Genomic DNA, 22,068 nt, shown 5'->3' with positions numbered 1-22,068 from the left:
GAAGAGAGATGAAGGGTACAGGAGGGAGGGAGGAAGGGAAGAGAGATGAAGGGTACAGGAGGGAGAGAGGAAGGGAAGAGAGATGAAGGGTACAGGAGGGCGGGAGGAAGGGAAGAGAGATGAAGGGTACAGGAGGGAGAGAGGGAGGGAAGAGAGATGAAGGGTACAGGAGGGCGGGAAGAGAGATGAAGGGTACAGGAGGGCGGGAAGAGAGATGAAGGGTACAGGAGGGCGGGAAGAGAGATGAAGGGTACAGGAGGGCGGGAAGAGAGATGAAGGGTACAGGAGGAAGGGAAGAGAGATGAAGGGTACAGGAGGAAGGGAAGAGAGATGAAGGGTACAGGAGGGCGGGAGGAAGGGAAGAGAGATGAAGGGTACAGGAGGGAGGGAGGAAGGAAGGGAAGAGAGATGAAGGGTACAGGAGGGAGGGAAGAGAGATGAAGGGTACAGGAGGGAGGGAAGAGAGATGAAGGGAAGAGAGATGAAGGGTACAGGAGGAAGGGAAGAGAGATGAAGGGTACAGGAGGGCGGGAGGAAGGGAAGAGAGATGAAGGGTACAGGAGGGAGGGAGGAAGGGAAGAGAGATGAAGGGTACAGGAGGGAGAGAGGAAGGGAAGAGAGATGAAGGGTACAGGAGGGCGGGAGGAAGGGAAGAGAGATGAAGGGTACAGGAGGGAGAGAGGAAGGGAAGAGAGATGAAGGGTACAGGAGGGAGAGAGGGAGGGAAGAGAGATGAAGGGTACAGGAGGGCGGGAAGAGAGATGAAGGGTACAGGAGGGCGGGAAGAGAGATGAAGGGTACAGGAGGGCGGGAAGAGAGATGAAGGGTACAGGAGGGCGGGAAGAGAGATGAAGGGTACAGGAGGGCGGGAAGAGAGATGAAGGGTACAGGAGGGCGGGAAGAGAGATGAAGGGTACAGGAGGGCGGGAAGAGAGATGAAGGGTACAGGAGGGCGGGAAGAGAGATGAAGGGTACAGGAGGGCGGGAAGAGAGATGAAGGGTACAGGAGGAAGGGAAGAGAGATGAAGGGTACAGGAGGAAGGGAAGAGAGATGAAGGGTACAGGAGGAAGGGAAGAGAGATGAAGGGTACAGGAGGAAGGGAAGAGAGATGAAGGGTACAGGAGGAAGGGAAGAGAGATGAAGGGTACAGGAGGAAGGGAAGAGAGATGAAGGGTACAGGAGGAAGGGAAGAGAGATGAAGGGTACAGGAGGAAGGGAAGAGAGATGAAGGGTACAGGAGGAAGGGAAGAGAGATGAAGGGTACAGGAGGAAGGGAAGAGAGATGAAGGGTACAGGAGGAAGGGAAGAGAGATGAAGGGTACAGGAGGAAGGGAAGAGAGATGAAGGGTACAGGAGGAAGGGAAGAGAGATGAAGGGTACAGGAGGAAGGGAAGAGAGATGAAGGGTACAGGAGGAAGGGAAGAGAGATGAAGGGTACAGGAGGAAGGGAAGAGAGATGAAGGGTACAGGAGGAAGGGAAGAGAGATGAAGGGTACAGGAGGAAGGGAAGAGAGATGAAGGGTACAGGAGGAAGGGAAGAGAGATGAAGGGTACAGGAGGAAGGGAAGAAAGATGAAGGGTACAGGAGGGCGGGAGGAAGGGAAGAGAGATGAAGGGTACAGGAGGGAGGGAGGGAGGGAGGAAGGGAAGAGAGATGAAGGGTACAGGAGAGAGGGAGGGAGGGAGGGAAGAGAGATGAAGGGTACAGGAGGGAGGGAGGGAAGAGAGATGAAGGGTACAGGAGGGAGGGAGGGAAGAGAGATGAAGGGTACAGGAGGGAGGGAGGAAGGGAAGAGAGATGAAGGGTACAGGAGGGAGGGAGGAAGGGAAGAGAGATGAAGGGTACAGGAGGGAGGGAGGGAGGGAGGAAGGGAAGAGAGATGAAGGGTACAGGAGGGAGGGAGGGAGGGAGGAAGGGAAGAGAGATGAAGGGTACAGGAGGGAGAAGAGAAGGTAACAGTCACAGGATGTAGATCAGCCTCTAGGTCTTAGAATAAACAACACTCCTTTCAGCCTGCAAGTAATTAGAATGCAGTGTGTGTGGGTGGGGGGAGCAGCAAGCTTTAACATCAGTGTGGCAGGCCCAATGTGTCTGCTTCACTGCAGCTGTGCTCTCAGAGGAAAGCAGGCAGGCCCCTACCCACCCCCTCTCACTCATGGGAGCAGACACAGAGTGGGGAGGGGATGGGAGCAGGCACAGAGTGGGGAGGGGGTGGGAGCAGACACAGAGTGGGGAGGGGATGGGAGCAGACACAGAGTGGGGAGGGGATGGGAGCAGACACCGAGTGGGGAGGGGGTGGGAGCAGACACCGAGTGGGGAGGGGGTGGGAGCAGACACCGAGTGGGGAGGGGGTGGGAGCAGACACCGAGTGGGGAGGGGGTGGGAGCAGACACCGAGTGGGGAGGGGGTGGGAGCAGACACCGAGTGGGGAGGGGGTGGGAGCAGACACCGAGTGGGGAGGGGGTGGGAGCAGACACCGAGTGGGGAGGGGGTGGGAGCAGACACAGAGTGGGTGGGAGCAGACACAGAGTGGGTGGGAGCAGACACAGAGTGGGTGGGAGCAGACACAGAGTGGGTGGGAGCAGACACAGAGTGGGTGGGAGCAGACACAGAGTGGGGAGGGGGTGGGAGCAGACACCGAGTGGGGAGGGGGTGGGAGCAGACACCGAGTGGGGAGGGGGTGGGAGCAGACACCGAGTGGGGAGGGGGTGGGAGCAGACACCGAGTGGGGAGGGGGTGGGAGCAGACACCGAGTGGGGAGGGGGTGGGAGCAGACACCGAGTGGGGAGGGGAGCAGACACAGAGTGGGGAGGGGATGGGAGCAGACACAGTGGGGAGGGGAGCAGACACAGAGTGGGGAGGGGATGGGAGCAGACACAGAGTGGGGAGGGGAGCAGACACAGAGTGGGTAGGGGATGGGAGCAGACACAGAGTGGGGAGGGGATGGGAGAAGACACAGAGTGGGGAGGGGGTGGGAGCAGACACAGAGTGGGGAGGGGATGGGAGCAGACACAGAGGGGGTGGGAGCAGACACAGAGGGGGTGGGAGCAGACACACAGAGGGGGTGGGAGCAGACACAGAGTGGGGAGGGGATGGGAGCAGACACAGAGTGGGGAGGGGGTGGGAGCAGACACAGAGGGGGTGGGAGCAGACACAGAGTGGGGAGGGGGTGGGAGCAGACACAGAGTGGGGAGGGGATGGGAGCAGACACAGAGTGGGGAGGGGATGGGAGCAGACACAGAGTGGGGAGGGGAGCAGACACAGAGTGGGGAGGGGATGGGAGCAGACACAGTGGGGAGGGGAGCAGACACAGAGTGGGGAGGGGATGGGAGCAGACACAGAGTGGGGAGGGGAGCAGACACAGAGTGGGTAGGGGATGGGAGCAGACACAGAGTGGGGAGGGGATGGGAGCAGACACAGAGTGGGGAGGGGAGGGGAGCAGACACAGAGTGGGGAGGGGAGGGGAGCAGACACCGAGTGGGGAGGGGGTGGGAGCAGACACCGAGTGGGGAGGGGGTGGGAGCAGACACAGAGTGGGGAGGGGGTGGGAGCAGACACAGAGTGGGGAGGGGGTGGGAGCAGACACAGAGTGGGGAGGGGAGGGGAGCAGACACAGAGTGGGGAGGGGAGGGGAGCAGACACAGAGTGGGGAGGGGAGCAGACACAGAGTGGGGAGGGGAGCAGACACAGAGAGGGGAGGGGAGCAGACACAGAGTGGGGAGGGGAGCAGACACAGAGTGGGGAGGGGGGCAGACACAGAGTGGGGAGGGGGGCAGACACAGAGTGGGGAGGGGGGCAGACACAGAGTGGGGAGGGGGGCAGACACAGAGTGGGGAGGGGGGCAGACACAGAGTGGGGAGGGGGGCAGACACAGAGTGGGGAGGGGAGCAGACACAGAGTGGGGAGGGGGGCAGACACAGAGTGGGGAGGGGGGCAGACACAGAGTGGGGAGGGGGGCAGACACAGAGTGGGGAGGGGGGCAGACACAGAGTGGGGAGGGGAGCAGACACAGAGTGGGGAGGGGAGCAGACACAGAGTGGGGAGGGGAGCAGACACAGAGTGGGGAGGGGAGCAGACACAGAGTGGGGAGGGGAGCAGACACAGAGTGGGGAGGGGAGCAGACACAGAGTGGGGAGGGGAGCAGACACAGAGTGGGGAGGGGAGCAGACACAGAGTGGGGAGGGGAGCAGACACAGAGTGGGGAGGGGAGCAGACACAGAGTGGGGAGGGGAGCAGACACAGAGTGGGGAGGGGAGCAGACACAGAGTGGGGAGGGGAGCAGACACAGAGTGGGGAGGGGAGCAGACACAGAGTGGGGAGGGGAGCAGACACAGAGTGGGGAGGGGAGCAGACACAGAGTGGGGAGGGGAGCAGACACAGAGTGGGGAGGGGAGCAGACACAGAGTGGGGAGGGGAGCAGACACAGAGTGGGGAGGGGAGCAGACACAGAGTGGGGAGGGGAGCAGACACAGAGTGGGGAGGGGAGCAGACACAGAGTGGGGAGGGGAGCAGACACAGAGTGGGGAGGGGAGCAGACACAGAGTGGGGAGGGGAGCAGACACAGAGTGGGGAGGGGAGCAGACACAGAGTGGGGAGGGGAGCAGACACAGAGTGGGGAGGGGAGCAGACACAGAGTGGGGAGGGGAGCAGACACAGAGTGGGGAGGGGATGGGAGCAGACACAGAGTGGGGAGGGGATGGGAGCAGACACAGAGTGGGGAGGGGATGGGAGCAGACACAGAGTGGGGAGGGGATGGGAGCAGACACAGAGTGGGGAGGGGATGGGAGCAGGCACAGAGTGGGGAGGGGATGGGAGCAGGCACAGAGTGGGGAGGGGATGGGAGCAGACACAGAGTGGGGAGGGGAGCAGACACAGAGTGGGGAGGGGAGCAGACACAGAGTGGGGAGGGGATGGGAGCAGGCACAGAGTGGGGAGGGGATGGGAGGAGACACAGAGTGGGGAGGGGGTGGGAGCAGACAGAGTGGGGAGGGGGTGGGAGCAGACAGAGTGGGGAGGGGATGGGAACAGACACAGAGTGGGGAGGGGATGGGAGGAGACACAGAGTGGGGAGGGGATGGGAGCAGACACAGAGTGGGGAGGGGATGGGAGCAGACACAGAGTGGGGAGGGGATGGGAGCAGACAGAGTGGGGAGGGGATGGGAGCAGACAGAGTGGGGAGGGGATGGGAGCAGACAGAGTGGGGAGGGGATGGGAGCAGACAGAGTGGGGAGGGGATGGGAACAGACACAGAGTGGGGAGGGGATGGGAGCAGACACAGAGTGGGGAGGGGATGGGAGCAGACACAGAGTGGGGAGGGGATGGGAGCAGACACAGAGTGGGGAGGGGATGGGAGCAGACACAGAGTGGGGAGGGGTGGGAGCAGACACAGAGTGGGGAGGGGATGGGAGCAGACACAGAGTGGGGAGGGGATGGGAGCAGACACAGAGTGGGGAGGGGATGGGAGCAGACACAGAGTGGGGAGGGGATGGGAGCAGACACAGAGTGGGGAGGGGATGGGAGCAGACACAGAGTGGGGAGGGGATGGGAGCAGACACAGAGTGGGGAGGGGATGGGAGCAGACACAGAGTGGGGAGGGGATGGGAGCAGACACAGAGTGGGGAGGGGATGGGAGCAGACACAGAGTGGGGAGGGGATGGGAGCAGACAGAGTGGGGAGGGGATGGGAGCAGACAGAGTGGGGAGGGGATGGGAGCAGACAGAGTGGGGAGGGGATGGGAGCAGACAGAGTGGGGAGGGGATGGGAGCAGACACAGAGTGGGGAGGGGATGGGAGCAGACACAGAGTGGGGAGGGGATGGGAGCAGACACAGAGTGGGGAGGGGATGGGAGCAGACAGAGTGGGGAGGGGATGGGAGCAGACAGAGTGGCGAGGGGATGGGAGCAGACAGAGTGGGGAGGGGATGGGAGCAGACACAGAGTGGGGAGGGGATGGGAGCAGACAGAGTGGGGAGGGGATGGGAGCAGACAGAGTGGGGAGGGGATGGGAGCAGACAGAGTGGGGAGGGGATGGGAGCAGACACAGAGTGGGGAGGGGATGGGAGCAGACAGAGTGGGGAGGGGATGGGAGCAGACACAGAGTGGGGAGGGGGGAAAGAGGAGAAAGGAGAAAATAATGTGAGTGTGTGTAAGGGCAACAGCAGAAAGATCCAACAGAACGGAGGGAGAGAGGGAGGCTAGTTGTTTTAGATTGGACGACGGCCAAATGCTTGTCAGCAGACAGAGAAAGAAGAGGGAACACAGAATGCAGGCTGTTCTTCTTCCCTCCCTCTGCTGTAATCTTTCAAACTCAGCAGCCGCCCCCTTGCTTCGCTGGTTTAGTTATTGCGGTACATTTTGATGCCTCTGAAACGACTTCTGGACTCTCATCCTTCACTAGACCTTTTAAATCATCGTATGTCTCATTCTCAGTTCGTGTTCTCTCCCTCCCCCTCTAACTCACTGAGCTGCACGCTCTCCCTTTCTCCCACCAGTAAACAGTCAGTTCCATTGTTTTTTCATTCAAATATTTATCTTTCCTTAACCCATCATTTTCACAAAATGGGAAGAAAACAGCGGGAGAAGGTGGGTAAAAAACACGTCAAGAGGCACCGCCGCCTGCGTGTGTTTGTGTGACATGAAAAGCACACGCCGAGGCCTAGGAAAATGAATTACACCATTAGTCCTCCCTCTCAAACACACACAGTTCAATAATTGTGCTCCTACAGCTCACACCTGTCCTTTGATTGGCTCTGCTGTGAGAACCCTGTGGTTGCCACAATACGCACATGTCTGTCGCACGCACAATTTCATCATTTGTCTCTCAAAGTAGTAGTAATTAGGGTTGTCAAACGATTCATCAAGTTAATGGCATTAGTTAATCGAAATCTTTGAATTTGCTCAAATTTGACCCTAAAGAAAGATTCTTTCCATTTAAAAAGCAGTGCATTTAGTTACAGGCATACTTTGATTCTAAGGTATGGAAACAAAACATTATCTATATCAGAATGTTTTAATAGCATTTTACACCATAAACACCACAAGTCACTAACACAGCTACAGCTATGAATGCTCCCAATGTGTCAGTGGCCCTACTGCCTCTTATCAATGTGTCAGTGGCCCTACTGCCTCTTATCAGTGTCAGTGGCCCTACTGCCTCTTATCAATGTGTCAGTGGCCCTACTGCCTCTTATCAATGTGTCAGTGGCCCTACTGCCTCTTATCAATGTGTCAGTGGCCCTACTGCCTCTTATCAATGTGTCAGTGGCCCTACTGCCTCTTATCAATGTGTCAGTGGCCCTACTGCCTCTTATCAATGTGTCAGTGGCCCTACTGCCTCTTATCAATGTGTCAGTGGCCCTACTGCCTCTTATCAATGTGTCAGTGGCCCTACTGCCTCTTATCAATGTGTCAGTGGCCCTACTGCCTCTTATCAATGTGTCAGTGGCCCTACTGCCTCTTATCAATGTGTCAGTGGCCCTACTGCCTCTTATCAATGTGTCAGTGGCCCTACTGCCTCTTATCAATGTGTCAGTGGCCCTACTGCCTCTTATCAATGTGTCAGTGGCCCTACTGCCTCTTATCAATGTGTCAGTGGCCCTACTGCCTCTTATCAATGTGTCAGTGGCCCTACTGCCTCTTATCAATGTGTCAGTGGCCCTACTGCCTCTTATCAATGTTCTTGAAGTTTGCTCACAACACACAGAAGTACTGTGTAAGATTCAGGCATTCTAAAGGGGTGTGACAACAGAAAGAAAAGAAAGAATAAGAACTTTCAAAACGAACCATCTTGACTGTTCAGATAACTTGACACACACAGGCTTACACACTCCCTCCACCCCTCACCCCCTCTCTCATTTACTCTGCTCTCACACACTGTTGGGAAAGAGCTAGAAAGACATTTCACTGTACTAGCGCACGTGACAAAAATAAACTTAAAAACACACCCCACTCTGGGCATATGCAGCCTACCTTTGAAGTATCTCTTTGAGAAGCCTATTCCTGCTCAGTTCCTCTTGTGCATAGCCTTGTCAGTGGTCAAGTTATCAGGATGCTAGCAACCTCATTATCAAACCCCAAAAAACTTGGTCTGGTGAGTAGTTTAAACCGGCGGAGACATGCGCTCCACGGCAGCTAGGAGGAACATAGCTCCAGTAACATTGGGCATAACTTTGACATGATTTTAGCTAGAGGCACACCGTCTTCAGATGTGTAAAGGAACAGACATTGACTGCAGCCATGTTGCGTCCTGCCATTAATTAAAAGGGTCCGTGCGGAAACACGTGCGGAAACGAAATGGAGACGGCGTCCCAAAAATGACAGCGATATACATGTCACACGATTACACCGTTAACTTTGACAACCCCAGTAGTAATAAAACTGATCTGTTAGTCTAGCCCAATATGGCATTTGACAGCTAACCTGGTGGGTTTCATTCCTGACATTATATAGGCACCAGCATTGTCTGCCCCCTAGTACAAAGGTGGTGTCATCTGTGTGTCTTGAGTGAGTTTGATTGGAATGTGTGTGTAATCAATAGCTGGCCGTGTTTGAAGTCCGTAGTGAGCCGGTCCGTAGTTGAGCCTGCTAGCGCTAGCTGCATTAGCATGTGTCTGTAACCACACGCAGCAGACAGACATCACAACCACAGAGCCTCTTAGTTTACTACAGCATGGTTCCTCCTGCTGCCTCCCTCGTATTAAACATCTTTAAGGAATGAGCTGCGTCCCAAATGGCACCCTATTCCCTTTATAGTGCACTACTGACCAGGGCTCATGAAGCCATTTCAGTGTGGCATAAGGGGGGGGGGGGGGGGGGGGGGGTATGTACTAACTCAGCTCAAGGTGAGGAGAGAGCCTTCACACTATCACTCAGACACACAGTTTGAATGGCTGGCCCGGCAGCAGTGTTTAGTACGAGAGAGAGAAGCAGTCAGTAGGGGATGCATTATAAGGCCAAAGCTACGCAGTGGGAGCCATGCTCGCTCCTTCCTATTCCTCCATCATGCTGTTTTCTGACAGATAAGGGTACCGTGGACAGGGCCCCACATGTAGGACTGACGCAGGCACACAGGCTGGCACAGAGGCAGAGACACAGGCTGGCACAGAGGCAGAGACACAGGCTGGCACAGAGGCAGGCACAGAGGCAGGCACAGAGGCAGGCACAGAGGCAGGCACAGAGGCAGGCACAGAGGCAGAGACACAGGCTGGCACAGAGGCTGGCACAGAGGCTGGCACAGAGGCAGAGACACAGGCTGGCACAGAGGCAGAGACACTGGCAGAGACACAGGCTGGCACAGAGGCAGGCACAGAGGCAGGCACAGAGGCAGGCACAGAGGCAGGCACAGAGGCAGGCACAGAGGCAGAGACACAGGCTGGCACAGAGGCAGGCACAGAGGCAGGCACAGAGGCAGGCACAGAGGCAGGCACAGAGGCAGGCACAGAGGCAGAGACACAGGCTGGCACAGAGGCTGGCACAGAGGCAGAGACACAGGCTGGCACAGAGGCAGAGACACTGGCAGAGACACAGGCTGGCACAGAGGCAGAGACACAGGCTGGCACAGAGGCAGAGACACAGGCTGGCACAGAGGCAGAGACACAGGCTGGCACAGAGGCAGAGACACAGGCAGAGACACAGAGGCAGAGACACAGGCTGGCACAGAGGCAGAGACACAGAGGCAGGGACAGAAGCAGAGACACAGAGGCAGGCACAGAGGCAGGCACAGAGGCAGGCACAGAAGCAGAGACACAGAAGCAGAGACACAGAAGCAGAGACACAGAAGCAGAGACACAGAGGCAGGCACAGAAGCAGAGACACAGAGGCAGGCACAGAAGCAGAGACACAGAGGCTGAGACACAGAGGCTGAGACACAGAGGCTGAGACACAGAGGCTGAGACACAGAGGCTGAGACACAGGCAGGCACAGAGGCTGAGACACAGGCAGGCACAGAGGCTGAGACACAGGCAGGCACAGAGGCTGAGACACAGGCAGGCACAGAGGCTGAGACACAGGCAGGCACAGAGGCTGAGACACAGGCAGGCACAGAGGCTGAGACACAGGCAGGCACAGAGGCTGAGACACAGGCAGGCACAGAGGCTGAGACACAGGCACACACACTGTGGTGACAGTAATCCCCGTTGTGGGTGATTGGCCCTTCCTTCAGCCGGGCTCCGTGTCCCGTGGAGCGCATGTCATCCTGTCAGTCTGTCCGTGGGATGGTGGTGTGTGTGTGTGTGTGTGTCTCGCAGGCCAATCCATTCTGACAGCATCCTCTTGGCAGATCAAACAACTGAGAGATCACCTACAGTGGGTGGTTAACATGCCTTGTATTCAGACAGAATTGTCAGATTTCCCCCGCTGAACAGACACGTGTCAAAAAGAGCACACGTCCAAAATGGCACCCTATTCCCTTTATAGTGCACCACTTCTGACCAGAGTATATGGACCCTGGTCAAATGTAGAGCGCTATAAAAGGGAATACGGTGCCATTTGAGATGAAGGCAGAAGCCGAGAGGAGCCCATTCTGTCTGGGCCCCACAGGGAACACCTGGCTGCCTGAGAATACAGGACCGTTATGACAGGCTCACCTGGCTGCCTGAGAATACAGGACCGTTATGACAGGCTCACACGGCTTCTCAAATTCAGCAGCTTTATAATGGAACTGGAATGGCTGAGAGCAGCATCAGTGATAAAGGGCTCATTCACAGCCATCGCTGATCTGGGGTCAGGGCTATAGAAGTGAATGGAGGAGACGTCGCAGGTTTACACCAGGAAGAGGCACCGTGCGGTGAAACGTTGGAAGCCATTCCCTTTCAATGGAAGGAAAGCCAGAGAAGCAGAGTGAGTAGGGGGACCGTTGAGCGACGCGAGCATTGGCCAGGGAGCTGAACAGGGCGGGACTTAAGTTCTGGAAAGCTGATCTTTATTCAAATCCTCGCGACACAAGTGACCAATCAGAGCTCACCATAGCTTCCAACCCCTACTGGATTGACTGACAATAGCTGTTGATACACAGCACTACCTAGCTAGCACCCATATAAGGGCTAGCGTGGCTAGGCGACTGCCACTTGTACAGTGTAAATGGCCGGTGAAGAGACCGAGGAGAGAGGAACACTGGCTGTTTGTTTACAGGACGGCATTTGTGATTCATGAGAAATGAACGGGGCTGACATGATATGGAGAAAGATCAGCATCCTAGCTGCACGGGGTTCGCAAATGGCAAGGCTGAGAGTGTTTACAGTAGGAGTGATGAAAACATGGAGGATACGGGGGTGTAAAAGAGCAATGCATCAACAAAAACACCTAGTGTGTGTATGTGAGTGAGAGAGAGAGAGAGTTCATGCTGGGTAGATTAGAGGGCTGTGTGCGTCACCAGTCTCAGTACTGTTCTCTTCCATAATCAGCCTGGTCAGTAGAGTTCCTCTTTCTGGGCCAGCTGAGGAGACATCGTTTCATATCGTGTGCATCCTAAATGGCACCATATTCCCTATATAGTGAGCTACTTTTGACCAGGGCCCATAGGTACTATTTAGGGAACAGGAGGCCATTTGGGACGCAGACAGAAAATAGATCATTCAGAATGCCTCTCATACAGTAGATGAGAAATAATCATTATTTCCCATAAAGCAGGGGTACGCAAGTACTATTTCAGAAGGTCCGATCACACAATTTCCTAGGCGGCAAAACTTCCAGATAGATATTGTCAATTATCAGTGTAGTAACAAACCCAGACTTTGCGAGCCCTCGTTCACACCCCTCTGGTTGGTGGAGCAGTTTAAAAAGCACATTTACTGCAATTCTACAAATATTTTCATATTTTACGTGTGTTTATATGATACCGGGGCTTAAGTGGAGTCTAACATTCACGACGGCAGACATACTTTTGAAGAGATGGTAAACGTTGCCCATGGTGTCTCAATGGACCACCGGTACATTCTCGGACAAGGAGCACTCTCCTTCAAGGGGTGAATGGGAGTCTATTGGGCGCTAGCCCCAAAACCCAACATTAGCACAAATTTTATCAACAAGAAGTACAACATAACAAATCTTTTCCAAGATGTGGGATAATTAACTTGCCATCTGTAGTACCGTATAGCTTTGGAATCGTGGCATAACGTACTTGAGGAAAATAGGCACGTTTCTCAACATATACACTGACTTTTAGAAGGGATTGTGTGACGATTAGCAAGCACGTGACGCAGCATGAAACCGTGAATGCGATTGGTCAACAGTCTACTGGGTGGGGCGTTATACGTTCCTTCATTCATTGGATTCCTATCTCCTTTCTAGATCTCTGGCAACGGCACCATGCAACGCACCCTGGACTAAAGAGGCAGACAAACAGGAGAAATGTGCCCAGACACTCAGTTCATTCAACTTCCCCAGGTAGGAATATCGCTAAAATATGATCAATGGCTCATTCGAGAAAAGACATCCTCCCAAGTTGACATCGGCAGTATTGAAATCTGACATATATGATCGACGGTTTCACCATCTAAAAGTCATATTCCTATTAACTCCCAGTGTAGTGAGAGACTATCACGGTGCTACGTCATACCGGACGCATTTCTGCCTGCTTGAACACCAATAACTCAGATACACATAGAAAACATGAAATGACCCCAGGAATTGATAGATCATCACTCAGAGATGGACAAAAAATATATAACATTCAAAATGGCTGAGCCTATCCTTTAACAAGGTCCTGTTGAGGTCTGGTGTGTTAGAGTAGGGATGGAACTAAAGTCTCCACACCCAGTAACTCTCCTGGAGGTATTCTATTTATGCAATAAGGCACCGGGGGGGGGGGGGGGGGGGGGGGGGGGGGGGGTTACGGCCAATATACCACGGCTAAACACTGTTCTACAGCCCTATACCACAAACCCCCGTGGTGCCTTACTGCTATTATAAACTGGTTACCAACATAATTACAGCAGTAAAAATAAAATGGTTTTGTCATGCCCGTGGTACACGGTCTGATATACCACGGCTGTCAGCCAATCAGCATTCAGGGCTCGAACCACCCAGTTTATAATCCAACATTACAACATCAGCCTATAACCAACAGTTCTACTTAAATAATTACCTCATTCAGTGAATCTGGTATCAAATGGCAAAACTGTACTTCACAAGATAGCTAAGCGGGAGGGCTCTAGACGGACCTTTTCCAGAGCCAAGTAAGACAGGGAATGCATCATGGATATTTTGATGTGCAACATGTTAAAATAGGAACCAGAAATATGTTTGGCTCTTTAGAGATTAATTTTGCCTGCAAGTTTTTTGTGCACATTGGCCTAGGCTATGCAACATAATTTACCACCTGAGGAAGTGGGAAGATTGCCAACTATCTGATGCTACATAGTCATGCCATTGGTAGGCCTGTATTTTTTTTTATTTAACTAGACAAGTCAGTTAAGAACAAATTCTTATTTACAATGACGGCCTAGGAACAGTGGGTTAACTGCCTTGTTCAGGGCAAAATGTCAGATTTTTACCTTGTCAGCTCAGGGATTCGATCCAGCAACCTTTCGGTTACTGGCCCAACGCTCAAACCACTAGGCTACTTACTGTATTCACTGTCATCTCAATGATATAGCTCATTTGAAAAGTGGTGTCATTTCCTCTATATTGACAATTGAGAAATAATGGTTATATACACAAAGCTGAGGCTCCTCTTTTTAACAACAGTAGTTGTTCTAAAAACAGTCTGTCAGTATGCTTGTGCCTATCAGAATGCATCTCTCCCTTCACACCGTCTACAAAGGGGGAGGGAGTGAGAGCCAGCAGAGAAACAGGGCAGATACTGTCACACAGATTACATGTTCATGTTTTTAAATGGATGTCAATTGTTAAGTCTTATCTGCAATGGACATTTTCGTTTTGAGTCGGGCCCCAGTAAGACCAGCTGTCGCCATTGGCGTCGGCTAATGGGGATCCAAATAAAATAACATTCTAAACTTTAATTGTAGGAAGCAGATTAATGCACATTACTGTTGACCAAATAATGGTTTTAGAAACTAAAAATCTGTAGGAGCATTGTGTAGTCTAATCACTGACATGAGCCTCTTGTTCCGGTAAGAGGAGGGCAATGACAGTGTCGGTCATTTTTAGTTCATCGTCCCAACTCTAGTTAGTTTTGTTATCTAGAAAGTTGTATAGACTACCTTGCACTCTCCTCTCTCAATGACCCGAATTGCACTGGCACACGCCCTGTACACAGAGAGCTCCCCAACCACGTGGTCGGAGCGCTCCCCAACCACGTGGTCGGAGCGCTCCCCAACCACGTGGTCGGAGCGCTCCCCAACCACGTGGTCGGAACGCTCCCCAACCACGTGGTCGGAACGCTCCCCGGCACGTGGTCGGAGCATCTTGAAAGTGCGCCTCTAGTATTATCTGATGTTTAAAAAAACAAAATCATTTTTTCCCATGGTGGCAACAATTTAGCAGCGGCACAATATAACGGAAACACTGTAGTCATCTCTAACATTTTTTAAGACCTTTGAAAACTGAATTTAAAACATTTTAAGACTTAAGACCTTTAAATCAGATAAATGTATTTAAGACTAAAACTTTAAAGGAGCTGCAGACACCCTGGGATTTGTGGCTTCTGCTGCTTGCCTTCAGGTCTATAAAACAGAGAAACAGAGTATGCCTCACAAATGGTACCCTAATCCCTATTTAGTGCACTACCCCATAAGGCTCTGGTCAAAAGTAGTGCACTTTATAGGGAATATGGTGACATTTGGGACGCAAAGAGAGGAGTAATTTACTAAGATCTATCTAGCCTCTCAGCCTTTTCCCATAGAGCCAGTAGCCGTTTCCGCACATTTCTTCCACCATTGGTTTATACTTAAACACCACTGGTGAATCAATGAACCATAATGATTCATCATGAGTTTTGTGGCAGACTAGGAATTTTTCTTGAAACAAAAGCCAGGTTGTTATTGGTTGGTAGAGCAGAATTTCACTAGTTTATCACTAAAGCAGCCATGTGTAAAGCAGCCATGTGTAAAGTGGCCATACAGACACGACCATCTAGCCAAAATTACACGCATTCTTTGCCTATAAATGTGTTCCATTTAATGGTCAGTGTTTCAGATTTATACATATTTTATACCGGTATTAAATAGCCGCTCACCCATGTGACACTTACATCACGTCATAAATCAACCTTATATTACCGGTCATAACTCAGCTTATGGGCTAGATCCACTATACAGCTCTGTTGGCGCCAATCTACTATATATCCAAAAAGGTCTGGGGTATTATGGCATATCTATTCCATCATGGTCATTGACACTGAATTCTCTTGTTAGGTGAGCAACTCAACCAATAGTTCTAGCTCCATTTCTGATTGGAAATGCTTCATGGCCTGCCTGTTATCACATGCAAGACACGTGGGCGGCAGGTAGCATAGTGGTTAGAACGTTGGACTAGTAACCGCAAGGTTGCAAGATTGAATCCCTGTGCTGACAAGGTAAAAATCTGTCGTTCTGCCCCTGAACAAGGCAGTTCCTAGGCCGTCATTGAAAATAAGAATTTGTTCTTAACTGACTAGTTAAATAAAATAAAAAATAAGAATTTGTTCTTAACTGACTAGTTAAATAAAATAAAAAATAAGAGCGCATTGAGAGGTAGAAAAGCCATTCTGGGGCTGTGAAGCAATCTCAGGGTCATACTGGAAAAACGCACACTACTATGACAAACACACACGAGGCCTGGCGGTGGTCCAGCGCTCCAGCTTGGTGCCAATCACATGGTGGGGTCTGAAAGCGTGTGTGCGTGCGCGAGAAAAAGCCCAGAGCATCACTGCGTAGGAGCTGTTCTAATAACACAGGCATCAAGACAAGATTACAACGCAAATCTGGGCTTTCTGCCGCAAAATGCAAGAAAGCAAACCTCCCAGCTTATAGAGAGCTGCCTGCCACCTGCAACAACATTCAACTAAAGCCCTTCAGCTGTCCTAAATGGAATAGCGGAAGGCTGTGTGTGTCAGGAGACCACTCAGTCTTTGGAGGAGTGTGGAGGATCTGCAGTGGGGCGTAGTGCTCACCATCTCTGATTTAGGCCTCCAATGGAACCCTATTCCCCATGTAGTACACTACTTTTGACCAGGCCCATATTATTGTGATGTGATGCATTTTTTTGGTTAATACTTTAACACTTTTTTTTTCTTAAAACTGCATTGTTGGTTAAGGGCTTGTAAGTAAGCATTTCACTGTAAGGTCTACACCTGTTGTATTCGGCACGTGACAAATACCATGAGATTTGAATAGTGTGGTATTTGCCACAGGCCATCTCTGATACAGCGCCCAGCTACAGAAAGGCCTGGATGGTTGTAAGATACCATGTAGTTTAACTACGGAGGAGCGCACCAAACAGTCCCCTGACTCCACTCTGGCCTCTCCTCTGAAACAGTGCTGGGAAATCATTTAGTGAACTTGGGCAATGGGCATACATACCAACAATGTTGATGTTCACACAATTGCTTTGCGATGTATGGAAAATAATTGTTTGGGAAATATTTGTAAGGTGTAGCTTAGGCAGAATTGAGTAAACACCACAAAACCATTTTTCCAACCACCCTGAGCTTTGAAGCAACCACACTCAAGTTATCTTTTATCATATATTTACGGATATCTATTTTTTGGGGGGGCATTAACACCGTTTTAAGGGAAGCGATGTCTCCGGGGTGAGGCAGTCTGCGTCTCAAATGGGGGGGGGTGTACACCTTCAAAAAGATTTACAGGCACTGATCAAAGCCTCGCTGCCTCCCTCCTGGATCCTGATTGAGCGTCCAGCTTGGCCTGTTTACAATGGCGGCGGGGAAAGACGAAGCGGATTTGATTACGGCTTGAAAAGAAAACAAAGATGAAATGTCGGTTCCCGAGAGAGTTAAATATCATGTCACATTTCACAGGAATTAAATTAAATGTGTGACACTTGAAAACAAAAAACTGACTGAACTCTAATACCAATCATGTTCCATCGTGTCCAAAACAGCAGAAGCACCCAATCAGACTTCCACTGGGAATATTGACACAAAATCTTATTAATAGCAGTAAGAAAACTAGAATGTGGTGAAAATAAAAATGTATTGCTAAAATACACTGGCCTCTGTCTACATGACGCACCACATTCGGGCTCAATTGACACAATACTCAAATCTAAACAAGTGAATCTGTGGGTGGATGACAAGAATATGTTCCATTAGTAGAATGTGATTAGTACATAATCAGTTGCTAGAATATGCATATTTCTGAGGAGGCTGTTTCCTCAGCCCCGTTGCCATGGCAACACCAGCGGCAGAGGGGGAGAGCGGAAGGGAGGGTGGCGAGGGTGAACCACACTACACTTATAGACATTACATACCCTGAGGGTGGGATGACTGCTATATCTGATTAGGACTCGGCCCAATGAGAGGACTCGGCGGTAGCATTGGAAGTATAGTACCTATTCACTCTTTTCAGAGCCACTCTTCACCAGCATGCTGGTCTGGTCTACACAGACGTTTCAACACAATTACCTGAGAGACAAATATGAAGGTGTGGACAGGGTTAGAAAGTTCCCTGTAGAATATTACCGTAATACTACCTGTGAGCACGCAAGCAACTGTGAACCAAAAATAAATAATTGTGATGCACGATATCAGTGAACATATCAGAATCGGTCGATATTAGCTAAAAATGCCAACATCACTATCTGCCCGATGTCTAGTTTAACGGCGATGTGCAAACCCGAAGTCAAAGCTGACGTGCATACCTATATAACACAGATAGATGAGAACATCTTTGTATATAATGGAGGTACATGACGTAATGACGCCGCGTAAATGTTGCGCTACACGTGCAACACAGCATTCCTAACCTAGCCCACAATGTCTGCTGTGTGGATCAAGCAGTCAACAAGTCAAACAGTCATTTGAAAGAGTAAGAACATTTCAGCGGGACAACTCAAAGGTAAAATCCATTAAAGCCAAGATAATGGAATTCATTGCCCTTGACAATCAACCATTCTCTGTCGTGGGTGATGTTGGCTTTTGGCGACTGGTCGAGCACCGGGCACACTTTTTTTTGGTACTATTTTTCAGATGTTGTCCTAATGGAGTTACACAGTAATTACGTCACTGCTATTAGCTTCACGACTGACATTTGGACCAGCGATATCAGCCCCATGAGCATGCGGAGTCTAACAGCACAGTGGGTCGTCGAGGATTTCGTACTGAGGAAAGTCGTATTTCATGCTCATGAATTTGCAGGTTGTCATATTTCAATGAGATTTGAGAACATGCTTGAAACATGAACACACTAGCTAGCTCCATTCGAGCAACTGACTCGAGAAATAAGCTCAACTACACCTGCAGCAAATGTGATACCCTCTGTCATGGCATTGAAACACCTGCTCAACAAAACTGACAGGGATGTAAACAAATGTGCACAAAATTTGAGATGCGCTTTATGTGCGCATGGAACATTTCAGCTCATGAAACATGGGACAAACACTTCACATTTATATTAAGTTTATATTTTTGTTCAGTGTAGTATTTGTATTCTAATGCCTAATTCTAACGCCACCGATTCAGTCACATGACAGTGCCCATTCTGACTTCGCCAATGCTAAGCTAACCAGTCAGCTAGCAGCTAATATGCAACGTTGGCCCTTTTCCCGATGAGGTGGATGTTTTTACTGGCCCACATTGTCGAATGAAACAGTTGCCCTTGACAACAGTTTGCCCCGGCAACAAAACTGCCCACACAGGCTGTGAACAAGCGATTCGGCGGCATTCTCCAATGTGTCACCACCATGCTCGATGCTATGTACAAGGACTGCTACTTCGATGCAGACAAGAAACAGGGTTTATGCGAAATGTTACATACACAGCTGGACAAGATGGAAAAGGACACAGTGACAGAGATGCCACGGACAGACAAACAGCTGAAACTTCACTGCTTGACATGTATGATGAAATCCTGGTTGAGAATGAAACGACTGAACATATTAACCATGAAAGAGCACAGCAAGTAAGTGAAAGAAATAGATTTTGATTATGTTTTACTGGTAATGGGGACATACGTCAATGCCAACAAAATAACTTTTTGGTCAGTGTGGTGTGTGTATTTAACTAGGCAAGACTGTTAAGAACAAATTCTTATTAACAATGACGGCCTTCCCCGGCCAAACCCGGACGACGCTAGACCAATTGTGCGCCGCCCTATGGGACTCCCAATCACGGCTGGAAGTGATACAGCCTGGATTCGAACCAGGGACTGTAGTGACACCTCTTGCACTGAGATGCAGTGTGTGTTTTAACTATTTAACTGTACTAGAATGCTTAAAAAGGCAGCTAAAATGTTAAATATCGGTATCAGGGGTTTTTCGGCAAGGAAAATATCAGATATCGGCCAAAAATGTCATATCGGTGCATCACTAAAAAAAATATTACATTCCTTTGCGGGGTCCTCTATGTCATTGTTTCCTGATGACACAGTGAGTGACTTACACTGTAAATAGAAGGAGTCTCTGCCTGCACACCCTACATGACATAAGTCCTTCCAAAGCTGCAGACCACACAGCATGTCTACAAGTCAACAACTAACCGACTAGCTTTCCACACACACACACGCACGCACGCGCACGCACGCACGCAGGTTTATCAGGCACAGAGTGCATGACTTACACCATCACCAGGGACAAGAGAGAACGCCAATGTGAGGCAAATGCATAATTAACTGATTATCTTTAAACAGCTGGCTGGCAATATGCCATCCTCACAGATTGAATCCCATGCTGTCTATCTATAGCACATGGAACAATGGCATCTTTAAACCCAGTCTGAATGTTGCCCCAGAGAATCACCAGACCAAAACAGGATTCCACACTCTAATCAATCCAAATTACCCTTTGAAATCGAATCCAGCATTGAAATTCTGTGCGTACATCTCGGCTGCCACGCTTGGCCTAAATAATATCCGGCAATTACTCTTAAGTCGACTTCCATAATGATTTCTCCCTCTCAGGAGCATGAGAGGGGAAAGGGAGGGAAAATCTATTCTAGCCATGCTTAGTGATGCAAGAGAACCACCGAAACACAGCCATGTCCACATCCGTTGCCTGTGCAGCCAAAACAACGCTGTATCAGTAACTATGAAATGGTCAGTCAAACAGAAGGAAAAATAAGTGCATGGGAGCAACGAGGAAGAGCTCCGACTGGCTCAGAGAGCTGTGGGCCCACCCTGACTGACTCAGTTGAGCACTTAGACACGGCAGAACAGCGGAGACTGCAGCAGGGAAAGAGGAGGAGTAAGGTTGGAGAGCCCTTCAGCACCCTCGCTCTCTCCAAACCTCAATAAGACAGCAGCCTAAATAAGGTTTGTGTGGGCAAAGTCAGCTCAACAGCCATGGAGAACCAGCCCTCAGTGTTAGTGGGAAACTGGCCCGGAGCGACTAGAGAGAACCATCCCTCAGTGTTAGTGGGAGACTGGCCCGGAGCGACTAGAGAGAACCATCCCTCAGTGTTAGTGGGAGACTGGCTCGGAGCGACTAGAGAGAACCAGCCCTCAGTGTTAGTGGGAGACTGGCCCAGAGCGACTAGAGAGAACCAGCCCTCAGTGTTAGTGGGAGACTGGCCCAGAGCGACTAGAGAGAACCAGCCCTCAGTGTTAGTGGGAGACTGGGCCAGAGCGACTACAGACAAGTCCCTAATGGCACCCTACATAGTGCAGGACTACGCTTAACCTGTGTCTGGAAAACCAATCCCTTGGTGTCGTCTGAAGGGAAGTATAGTTAAGATGACTCCCAAAATGGCACCATATATTCCATAGTGCACTACTTCTGACCAGATGGAACCTTCAAAAGTAGTGCACTTTACAGGTAATATGGTGCTGGGTCTGAGTCCCACTGTGGTCCCAGTTAAAGCCCTGTGGCAGCAGCATAGCCTAGTGGTTAGAGCATTGGTGTAACGGCGGTCCTCCTTCTCTTCGGTCCAAAAGGAGGAGTATTGATCGAACCAAGGCGCAGTGGAGTTTGAACACATATTTATTAAACGAAAACACGAACTTAACTAAACTAACAAAAATAACAAACGGTGTAGACAGACCTAGACGACGATCTTACATGAAACAAGAAGAACGCACGAATAGAGAAAACAGGCTACACAAAAACAACGATGAACAAAACAAACCGTATACAGTCCCGTATGGTGCAAACATAACACAGACACGGAAGACAATCACCCACAACGAACACTGTGACAACGCCTACCTAAATATGACTCTTAATTAGAGGAACGCCAAACACCTGCCTCTAATTAAGAGCCATACCAGGCAACCCAAAACCAACACAGAAACAGAAAACATAGAATGCCCACCCAACCTCACGTCCTGACCAACTAACACACATAACAACTAACATAAATAGGTCAGGAACGTGACAATTGGACTAGTAACCGAAAGGTTGCAAGATCGAATCCCCGAGCTGACAAGGTACAAATCTGTCGTTCTGCCCCTGAACAAGGCAGTTAACCCACTGTTCCTAGGCTGTCATTGTAAATAAGATGTTGTTCTTAACTGACTTGCCGAGTTAAATAAAGGTCAAATATAAAAATAAATTATAATAAAGCAGTGGCAAGGACCCAAAAGGTAATGTTAGCCCTGACAAGTGTTAAGGACATGGCTCCGGCCCTGCAATAGATATTTAATTGTGTAGGCTGACACAGTGCCACCCTCAGGGTTGAGCTCAATTCAAATTGAAGGCAGACAATTAAGTAAACTAAAACCCTGGATGTGTGTTGCAGTTCCCTCAGTACATTTTGTCGTGCATGTCGAGGGCTGTTCAGTATGCGTTTCCAGTGGCTGTGAAGTAGCCTTACAGCACATTTTGTGGTGCAGTGTTTGCTGGTGTTTTTCAGAAACTGTGAAGTGGACTTACAGGTAGACTGGAGGGTCTGTCCTGCTGGCTGAGGCCCATCTCCTCATGGTTGGGCTTCCCAGGGGTCATAGCAGATTGGCCCCTATTGACATAGCCCTCCTGTGACACCTCCTATACAGACAGAGAAGGACAGAACACACACAGAGC

The 22,068-nt window shown here is 50.7% G+C and overlaps 1 protein-coding gene across 5 annotated transcripts in view; it reads right to left on the bottom strand.

The window, feature by feature from the left end:
• Positions 1-22,068, bottom strand: part of LOC129817627 (AT-rich interactive domain-containing protein 1B-like) — a 100,343-nt gene that overhangs the window by 46,320 nt on the left and 31,955 nt on the right. For 3 of the 5 annotated variants that reach the window (XM_055873057.1, XM_055873058.1, XM_055873060.1), the window contains one exon: positions 21,922-22,032. The exons of the other annotated variants lie outside the window; for them this stretch is intronic. In XM_055873057.1, the coding sequence (XP_055729032.1) occupies positions 21,922-22,032 (111 nt within the window). The remainder of the gene's footprint in view (positions 1-21,921; positions 22,033-22,068) is intronic. 5 annotated transcript variants of the gene reach the window in all.

Source organism: Salvelinus fontinalis, chromosome 20, assembly GCF_029448725.1.
Source record: "Salvelinus fontinalis isolate EN_2023a chromosome 20, ASM2944872v1, whole genome shotgun sequence".
NCBI classification, from domain to species: domain Eukaryota; kingdom Metazoa; phylum Chordata; class Actinopteri; order Salmoniformes; family Salmonidae; genus Salvelinus; species Salvelinus fontinalis.
The sequence above is the reverse complement of the archived record's forward strand: the minus strand, read 5'-3'. Positions and strand labels throughout refer to the sequence as shown.